At 40.6% G+C, this 10,700-nt stretch overlaps 1 protein-coding gene across 1 annotated transcript; it reads left to right on the plus strand.

The window, feature by feature from the left end:
* LOC109712100 lies at positions 3,690 to 10,295 on the plus strand. Its single transcript, XM_020235530.1, has 12 exons — positions 3,690 to 3,817; positions 4,323 to 4,334; positions 5,919 to 5,977; positions 6,919 to 6,958; positions 7,109 to 7,170; positions 7,907 to 7,959; positions 8,587 to 8,912; positions 9,018 to 9,107; positions 9,405 to 9,498; positions 9,608 to 9,698; positions 10,069 to 10,166; positions 10,213 to 10,295. The coding sequence occupies exons 1-12, from the start codon at positions 3,690 to 3,692 to the stop codon at positions 10,213 to 10,215; spliced, it is 1,056 nt and encodes a 351-aa protein (XP_020091119.1). The 3' UTR covers positions 10,216 to 10,295.

Consider the following 10,700-nt stretch of genomic DNA (forward strand, 5'->3'; position numbering starts at 1 on the left):
CCAGGGTAGCTATACTTACCTACATCCTGGTCCCTACTATACTTATGCATAATTAGTAGTAAATGACCATATGATAAGTGTATGCAACGTACAAACTTTACATCATGCGGAAGCATATGATTGCTTCAATTAAATCATACCTGTCATGACGTCGTCAGTAGCAGTAGGTTCTTCAACTTGGGTCGCGTATCCATGGCCACTTGATACTCGCCGCGAACCCTCCGGTTGCCTTATCCTCACTCGCTCTCTAAACCGTGCCGCAGGTGGCATACCCGCGGGCTGTCTCGAAGAGGAAAAAGTCGTCGCCAGAGTCAGGGCCTGGCTATCCCCTTGCGGACACTCATTCCGCGTATGGCCCGGTTGCCCACATCCAAAACGCCTGCCCTCGCATTACTCACACTATTGTGGGTGATGAGGGCCTCCACAAATAACACATCTTGCCGAGGATCGAGTGCGGTAGGTCCCCGGGGCTCGGGATCGTGAGCGCGAACACGCTGAAGTTTGTTCAGAACTTGACTGACCACTGGGTCCACTCAATGTGTGCCCTTATTCCTTTGCCTTGTAATAAGACTTGCGCTCCTCCCACACAAATGCGTTACCTTGTTCTACCCACAATGCCCGGTCCAATACCTCCGCGAAGGTTGTGAGCTTGAGGATATGCACCGCCCTGTAAATATCTGGTAGAAATCCACGCTCGAACCGATCGGCCCTATCCTTGTCATCCCGAACTACATCAGGGACACAGTTCACAATACGGGAGAACTCCTGCTCATACTCCCTAACCGAGCTGTCTCCTTGCCGTAGCTTCCTGAACCTGTNCGGTCCAATACCTCCGCGAAGGTTGTGAGCTTGAGGATATGCACCGCCCTGTAAATATCTGGTAGAAATCCACGCTCGAACCGATCGGCCCTATCCTTGTCATCCCGAACTACATCAGGGACACAGTTCACAATACGGGAGAACTCCTGCTCATACTCCCTAACCGAGCTGTCTCCTTGCCGTAGCTTCCTGAACCTTTCCTGAAGCTTTCGCTTTTCACTATAGGGGACATAGGCAGAAAACACCAATCCCCGAAACTCTTCCCAAGTCACAGGAGGGAGACTAGGCGATCGGTTCCACCTGACGCCTTTCCACTACACCTTTGCCTACTGTTCCAAGCGGGGCTAGGTGCACCTTGTCCCGCTCCAAAGTGTACAAGTCCTCAAAGAGAGTTTCCATAGAGTCGATCCATATATCTACGACCCATGGATCCACATTCTCTCCATCAAAAGTAGGCGGATTCAATTTCTTGAAAGTCATGAAGGCACCCAAAGCTCGCTCCCTCTCCGCATCCACCTCTAAATAACCAGGGACCGGATTGCTTGACCCCGATGGAATAACCTCCGTGGCAACTCCCGGTTGCACACGACGAGCTGCAGCTGGTGCAATTACCAACTGGTCCACAGTTTCTTGGAGTCTCTTGATCCGCTTCTCCTGGCGTATGGCAGTATCCTGCTAACGCTGCACCAAATCAGCTTGTCGCCTCACCACTCCCACGAGTGTGGCTAACAGATCGTGAAGTTCCGAGTCTCCGCTCGCCTCAAATTGCTCAAGGACATCACTACTTGTCTTGTCCCACGTCGATCTCATCGAAGATCGTCCACGCGATGCCATCGTTTCCTGAAACACGACGAAGTTAATTCTCAACCTTCTAGGTCAAATACAAAATGATTAGCATCGACATAGACTCAAATCAGGCGAAAGTCATACAAGGGAGCCTATTCTCTTCACTCAGTTTCATGTTGTCATGCACCAACATGAACACACTCGGCTGAGAATAAGCCACACCTTGAATCTACCCCTAACATTCTTTTTAGAGGTTTACAGCATAACCCAATCGATTCATCTTTCGCCACAAGTTACAAGTTCTCGTCTCTCACGAGCCTAATTCCTTATGGTTTACTATCCTAGGGTCTCCTAGGTCCATCTAAACCCTTTTTTTTATGCTCTGATACCATCTTATCTGTCACGGTCCGGGACCTGCCTCTTTGGTCGGATTCAGGCGCACCGACAGACCGCCGAACGGATAGAGTCTCCCCTGTACGTCCAAGGCATCGCAACAGTACAATACAAATGATTCCAAACAGGAATGATATTCATACATAGATTGCATAAGTAGGGTATTAACAACATAATTACTAAGCTATTACAAGCATTCGTCTCAATTTTTGATACATTTACATTACATTCAACCTCCAAATACAACCAAACTTATTACAAGTTCTTTCTTTTTTTCCACACCCCTAAGCTAAACTGACTCGGGGTACTACTATCTCTGGTCTCAGTAGTAGGGCGCTATCTACTGAGCTACGCCCACCTCGCGTTGTCGTGCCGCTCACATGTGGACCTGAAAAACGTGGGGTGAGAACTATAAAAATAGTTCCTAGTGGATACGGCCACCCAAGGAAAGAGCTCGACCGGCCAGGTCCAAAGGAGGCAAAACAAGCATGTTAGTCCAACAATTAAATATATAGTTTTTATGCGAGAAATAAATCCATGCTTATGCCTCACAACATGCAATAATGCAACATAAATGCAACTCACGCAAGTAGATCTACTGTTTCTACTTTCTATTCCACAATCCATACCATTTGCCATTTGCTCCTAAGGTTCATTCACTTTATTCAAGCTATACCACCCGACTCGGTCTTGAGTCAATTATCCACAGCTCACCGCTTTACTTGACTTAGCCACCTGGCGGCGAAATCGTCGCACACGCCGAATAATGGCTCAAGTCAACGGCGGCGTAATCCTTTACCTAGCTTAGCCATCTGGCAGCAAAATCGTCACACACGCCGAATAACGGCTCAAGCCTCCTGCGGCGAAATCGTCGCACACGCCCAAACTCTGATTCCAAGGTCACCAAGATCACTGGATGTGCACATTCGACCATTTCCAAGTCAACCTCTCTAGGTTTATGTTCTTACGTTCATGTGGTTATCCTGCCACTATATCTCATAACCTAGGTTTATTAACGCTAGGTCCAATGTCCAACCTATGTTTAATAACACTAGGTTCAATGTCCAACCTATGTTTAATAACACTAGGTTCAATGTCCAACCAATTATTTTCTATCCTAGTTGTCCACATCTAGAATTCATAGTTTTCATGCCATCTAGTCCTCTGTGCCACACTTGTCGAGTTCTCTAATCATCCTAAAGTTCATCGACCTATGTTTACTAACCACATCTAGGCATACACATATATATACATCCTATATCACTACAACAAAATTACCTTTTAGCGGCAATTTAATAGCGGCGATTATTGAGCGGCCACTATTACTTATTATCTATTGTACTTTAGCGGCAATTATTTTAAACTACATATCTTTACCGACTAATATTATTAAATATATTTATTTGAGCCCTAATACAAACCTAGCCCTCACCCAAATCCTAACCCTCACCCTCACCCTACCCAAACCCAACCCGATCCTACTCTCTCACCCCCTCCCCTGCATCGACTTTTCTCTTCCTCACCCCCTCCTCTCCGAGCTCGAGCTCTTCCCCTCCGCGCGAGCTCTCACTCTCGCTCTCACTCTCTCCTTCACCTCTACTCATCCCCTCCTCCATCTTCCTCCGCGTCCTCTCCAAGCTCCGATCCCAGTCCTAAATCGCCCTCGCATTCGCCCTGATCTTCTCGGCCCCATGTGCGCCGGCGCAACGACGTCGTCGACCACCTTGATCGAGTGCCACCACATCGCCGGCGTCGTCCACTTCGCCGTCGCCAACAAGGTCTACGATCTCCAGCTCTTCGAGGAGATCCGTCGCATCAAGTATGCATCCCCCTTCCTCTCTTACCCCCTCTAATTTAATAAATCTTTGATCTAAATTTTGCCTCTTCATAGTAAAGGAGTTTCAGAAGGAAATTTTGTTTTCTTTGACTGTGAAAGCATTTGATTTGGATTGTGCTGTTAATGAAGTTTTATTCATCAGCTTCTATGTTTTATTCCTTCCAATTTTGGCATTGTAATGGTTTTATGTTTCTGCATTGTTTCTTGTTGAGTGTTTGTGGTACTAGAATTTGGCGGAAATAACTGATGTAGTGTGTTGTGACAATCACGTTAAAGCTGCTAGTCTTATATAAACTGTGTTGAATTTGAGTATATCTATTTTTTATTTGTTCTGAAGTAACTATGTGAGTTGATCTGACAAATCACTTCTATCAAGCGTCTAATCATGAACATTTAACTTGTGAATAAGTGGGTGTAATGGTTGACGACTGTGTTCTTTTTTTTTGTATTGCCTATTTGTTAGTTGCTTTAACAATTTTTGGTACAGATATGGTTTAAGGTATTAGGTATAAGATGCAAGGGTACTTGGAACGATAACATTGGGGCCCTTAATAACCTCTTTAGGCTAATAGGTTTGCTCTCTACTTACTAAAGAAGCGAGGGATAGACACAGGATAACTTTTGAGTAATTTGACAACAAGAATATTCTGTTGTTGTCGCATTAATGCTAGTTAATTTGTACTATTATTTGTATTATTTCCACCAATTATGTGTAAAATTATCTTCTTTTTTTGTTCCTGTACTTACTTGATTGCCAACTCTTAGTCATTTTAATATGTCGATCAAAGTATGAAAAACTAAACCAATCATCAGCAACCATCTTAGTACACAAAGATTGACTCATCAGTAATATTTTGAATTATATTCTCATGTAGCATTTGGTTAATAACTCGGCTGTTTACCTGATGAGCGTATATTCGCTTGGCCACACTGCAGGTCTAGGCAACAGTGTTTGAAGATTAGAGTGTTTAATGCCAGTTGAAGCATGTTGACTTTCATATAGCGGAAGCCGAGTTTTCGGCTAAAGGCTTTCTTCTCTCTCTAATGTTGAAATGAGTTTTGACGAAAGTTTGTTTCAGGCTTTCTTCAGATTCTGCTTAGAGGATCTTAACGAAATGAACTTAAGACTTGTTCAACATCACTACTCAAATAGCAACTTAAGTAGATGATACTACATGGATTTTGCATGCCACATCATCCATTGAGATGTTAGGTTAATTGAAATTTATATGTGTGGTTTAATTCCTCTATGGCTTTATAATTGCTTAAAATTATTTTGAAATTGTTCGTAGAGTCGATTTACACTGCTTAACTAGAACTTAATATGGCTGTTTGCATCAGTTTTTGGATAACATTTCCAGCCATTACTAATGAATTAATGCTCTAGTAAAATTATGTTATTCATTTAAAATGAAATCCCATACAAGAGAGGCATGCTATGGTTCAGGGAATCCCTCTAGTGCAGCTTAGCGACAAACATTTCTGGTTTGGATGTCCTCGCTTAGTTCTGTTCCTCATCCATTTCACTTTGTTCCAGGTTAGGAACTAATTTTATCTCTTCACCCCCTGTAAGAAAGTGAAAAATTCTAAAATGGCTCAGTGAGATGCGATTTTGGTCTGAGCATCCTTCAGATAACTTATATTAACAGCAACCTTGTGTGAACTTTAGTTACCCTATAGCATCTTTATCTCTAACATGTTCAAATTATTGTTTGTTTGTTTTTTCCTTACGTTCTTTTGTTCTTACATAATTTGATTATGGAAACTCATCTCTAAACCTTAATTTCCATGCAGAATGCGTTTCAAATTATTTCTTTTGTTTGGATGTGGGTGAGTTTTCTCCTTCCAGTTTGGTAGCACTTTTGGGTCTATAAAAAAATTATCCATTTATTTTTCTGCGTGCGATCTGATATCTCAACTTCTGCCTGTGCAGTATGAGTTTGGCTTGCACTCTTGCTTCCATGAGAATGGGAGTCTTCTTATCGCAAGATTGTGTCTCGGGTAAGCTAAGAATTCAACATTACAAACCTGTAGATAGCAGTTCAAGTTAAGAATTTTTTTGTGTTTTCTGTAATTGTTTCAGCGCGGTGGTCCAATTTGTGTGCAGCTATGTTACGCTGCCACTTTACGCTCGTGTCTTAGGTAACTATCTCCATAATAGAATCTCAAATTCATATTTACTAGCTTGTCTTGCATTTTGTTTTTTGACCAAGTCCTTTGTGTCATTCAATAGTGAAAACAATCATGATCTTAACTTTAGCGGCAATTTAATAGCGGCCATTATTGGACAACCGTTAATACTTTTTATCAATATGTTTTAGCGGCAATTATTTTAAATAGCCGTTAATTTTGTATTAAATATATTTATTTCACTACTAATATAATCCTAACCCTAACTCTAATTCGAACCAAAACAAACCGATTAGGCTAAGACGAGCATACCTCCCACCCTAACCCTGTTCGCTCCCCACCCAATTCGCGCCCCACGTGGAGCTCGACCTCAATCGAGCTCTCCCCTTCTCCTTCACCTCTCCTCTCTCATCCCTCTCCTTCACCTCTCTGAGCTCTCCTCCTAAATCGCCGTCGACCTCGCGTGCACCGGCGCCCGATCTTCCTGGCCCCGCGTGCACCGGCGCAACGTCGCCGTCGACCATATCGATCGAGCGCAGCCACATCGCCGGGTTCATCGACACCCACACCGTGCTCCAGTTCCTCAACGAGGGTTTTGGCGTCCACATCATCGACAACCTCGACAACTCCATCGCCAAGGCCGTGGATCGGGTTAGGTCTCTCGTAGGACCTGAGCGATCGCGCAATCTCCATTTGTAGGTAGTGAGCATTTTGTACGAGGATTTTTCTTCGTAGTTTTTATGATTCTCTTCATATTTTCTTAATTTTTGAGATAATGCGTTGTGCGTGTTGAGATTATGGAAGCAATAAGCAATCAAAAGTTTAATATCAAGTTATTTTTAGGCCTTGTAGTTCGATTACAACACGTAGCCTGGAAATTTTTTGGCCACTTTACCCAAAGTCCTTCTGGTGATAGTAGGAGTCCTTTTGGCTCTTCCGATTTTGCCTTGCAGGATCAAATGTTCTTCATGAGTCTGGTTTCTACAAACACAAGTGCGCATTAAATTTAAATAACTTGTAATACATAAAACAATGGTATAACATAAGGAATCTCTGTTATTTTATATATATGTATTGACACTTTTCATCCTCAGCTTGTTGTGACTTAATTATCATAATAATCTCTTAATTATGATGGCGCAGATTTGATGCTGTTATCCACTTTGCTGGATTGAAAGCTGTTGGTGAGAGTATGGCAAAGCCTGGTCTCTATTATGAGAACAATCTAGTTGGCACCATAAATCTAGTGTGAAATTAAACTAAATTATTAGATAGGTGTTGACTCATCATGATTTATTATATTATTTCTGTTATGATTTGCAAATATACACCTTTCCGTTATGCCAAGTTATATCTGGTTCTCTTTGGTTTTTGGCAAAATTACGTTTACTTGCATTTACTGTTTGTAACTTCACATCAGCTACTCTTCATGATCCTTTATGTAGCAATATACATGTATATTACACGAAAAATGAAACAAGATGTCTCACATTGTTTATACTATATTTCTAATCCTCTCCAATAAAAACATTTGGGTTTATATATAGAGAGATGTCATGAATGTATTTGAATTGTATGCTGTTCCAGCTCCTCGTCATCTTCTGTCCAATGAGCTAATGAATTATTTCTTCTCTGTTTCAGACAAAAACCAAATTGGGAAAAAAATTAGATGAATTGAGCTTTTGTCATTTTCTTTTCGCAGCTTCAAACATGTCATTGCTCATGATGTAATGTAATCTAAATATTTTGTATGTGTGTTAGGTGGAGTGGGGGAGAGGAGGTTGGCTGTTCTTGACATCCTATGTGTTTGCACTTGCAATTTTTGAGAGGTTTTTCGTGTTTTTGATTTCCATATGTGGCTGCTCCTTTTCCAATGTTTGTTTTTTTACTACAAGTTCAAATCTATACTAAGTACTTACTGCTGCTCTTCATGATTTTCAGAGTCTTCAGGGGTTTCATTTACTTCACGTATTATCACTGTTAAACCTAGAGAGGTAAATTTGTTTGTTTGAATGGATGAATGGAGTGAAGAGTATCATGATGGTGATTGAAAAAAATTCTAAAATAGGAACTACCATGAAAGAGGTTTTTGTTTCTTTAGAGAATATATATATTTTCATGCTATTCGACGAATGTTGCAAAGACTATTTTCTTTTTATTATTTCCTAGAGATTATTTTTAATAGATAGTTGAGAAATGGAAGTACATTTTGTAGTTTGCGAATGTCATCATTGTCTTTAGGGCTTTTAGCAAAATGGATCAGCTTGATAAAGGTGATAGATTCTTAAGGCCAATCGTCGTTGCGACATTTGCTATCCGAAGTTGCTGAGATCAAAGCAAAATAAGCCATTATGACTTTGATAGGTCTATCCAACCTTGCATTCTTTCACATGTTTTTCATGTATGGAGTAAGCGCGCACTCTTGCATCGAGTATGCATTTGTTTCGAACTCAACACCTATTTGTAGTAGTTTTACATTTTGGTTGGTTCTCAATTGCAAATATTTTCTGAACCTCTCATTGCAGCATTTTCCAAACATATTGTTGTCTACAGAACCTTTTATCTTATGTTTACCACATTATAAGTAATTTAAAATAAGTAACTATACCTCTCGTTTTTAGGTTTCTGAAGTGGGTTCACTTTTAGGGAGAGCCAGTACTGCTGGACTAGGGAAGGCGGTGGAGGTCCTAGACACGCTCGGTAGCAGCATGTCTAGTTTGAACCCTAGCAGCGGTTTTGTATCTGGGGTGGCAACCAAAGGCAACAAAATATTAATCTTGGCTTTCGAGGTGGCTAATACGATTGTTAAAGGCGCCAATCTCATGCAGTCTCTCTCGAAGGAAAGCGTAAGTTATTTGAAAGAAATGGTGCTTCCTTCTGAAGGCGTGCAGAGACTGATATCCGACGATATCAGTGAGTTACTAAGGATTGCTGCCGCGGACAAAAGGTGTATAATATAATAGGCCCTTAGTGCCTAGTTATAGTTCTTATTTGAATGCCTCATACCTGTCAGCGAAAGGAAAAATTTGGTGTATTGATGCTTAATTTGCAAGCAAGAGTTGAAGGTGTTTTCTTTAGAGGTTGTTAGATTTGGTAATCGTTGTAAAGATCCGCAATGGCACAATCTCGACCGTTATTTCGCCACGGGAATTTTTGCTATTAAATCTTTATTCCTGCGATATCATATGCTTAAAGGTATAACATTACAAAATCTGAGTTTTTATTTAATACCCAGAAAAATATCAAAAATTGGGAGTTGTCCAAGTCATGAGCGAAAGTTAGTTTCACTTGATGAAAAGCTTTTGAAGGGTGTCTTTGATATTAAGTTTTTGGAGGGCATATATGAAGTGCGGGGATTTATTTTGGATAAATGCACAAATATTTTCTGAAATTTTGAAATATAAGAGCTCTCACATTTTCGGTTTTCCTCGTGTTTATGTAGACTAGAGTCTGAAATTACACCTCAGAAGCAGTTGAAAGCAAGAGCAACGGAGAACATGGAACAGTTGATGACTCTGGTTCGGCACACGGCTGTGAGTATCATTCTTCGATGGCCTTTGTTTTCATTAATGTTGTGTTATTATTGATGTTGCTCAATATGAGGGCATAGATCTTTCACTTGGTTGGCTCTCATTTTACTAGGATTTGTACCACAAGATGCATGATCTAGACAAATTCGAACTAGATTATCGTCGGAAACTTCAGGAGGAAAACTCAGTTGCATCTCAGAGAGGTATATCGGTCTTGTACTTGAATCTTCTTAACACTCAAAACCTTTAGTGGCATGATCTCGGGAATAGAAATTGCAGATATTGTGCTTCCAAAACTAAGAAATAAACAGATACTACCATGAAATGTTTGCTTGTGCATTAACTAACAAATACAGGAAAGCTTTCGGATATTGGTGCTTTATGTAGTCCGATGATTATCCCATTAACACGTTAATGTTCAACTCTATTATCTATTTTGCTTCCTTCTCTGTCCCTACTAAAGTTTTTTTTTTTTAACTGCATTGAGTGCATAAAATATAAATCAAATTATCTGTTCTTCATATCTTCTGTATATGTAATTTATGTAATGGTGTTCCTGCCATTGATGTGTAGGGGACACCCTTCAAATTCTAAGGCAAGAGTTAAAAAGTCAAAGGAAGCATGTTAGGAGCCTAAAGAAAAAAACTCTTTGGTCAAAGATACTCGAAGATGTAAGTAGCTTGCATTACTGATACTAATCGGTTGAATATTTGCTAGTAATCAAGGCATTTATTATCCACTCTTGTAAAGGATGCCATCTGGCTATATGCCCATTTGGCATGGTTTCTAGTGTAACAATCCAGTCGACTTGTACTGACAACTTGTTGCACTCAGACTACTAGCCCAAAATGCTTAAGCTGAGTTAGTCGTATTCGAGTTCTAGCTACAAATAAGGCTCTTGGTCTCTCACACACTCCCTTTATCTGATGTCGAACTATTGGAGTTTTACATCTAGAACTGGTTTTCTGCTCCAAAAAGCAAAAGATTCTGTGAATCTCACGTTACTAAAAAGTTAATCTGCAATGCAGCGGAAAGCTAAAATAAGCTTTGGATTGCAAAAGCAAAAGCTCTCAATTTGAAGTTATACAGAAGAATTTAATGAAAAAAGTTTTTAGTGCTTCTTCAAATAGATCCCTCAATCAACACTTCTGCAAAAAAGATTAGTATTTGGAAATTTCAGATTCTAATTTTATGACTTCTTTTTG

The sequence above is a fragment of the Ananas comosus genome, linkage group 6 (assembly GCF_001540865.1).
Source record: "Ananas comosus cultivar F153 linkage group 6, ASM154086v1, whole genome shotgun sequence".
Lineage (NCBI taxonomy): Eukaryota > Viridiplantae > Streptophyta > Magnoliopsida > Poales > Bromeliaceae > Ananas > Ananas comosus.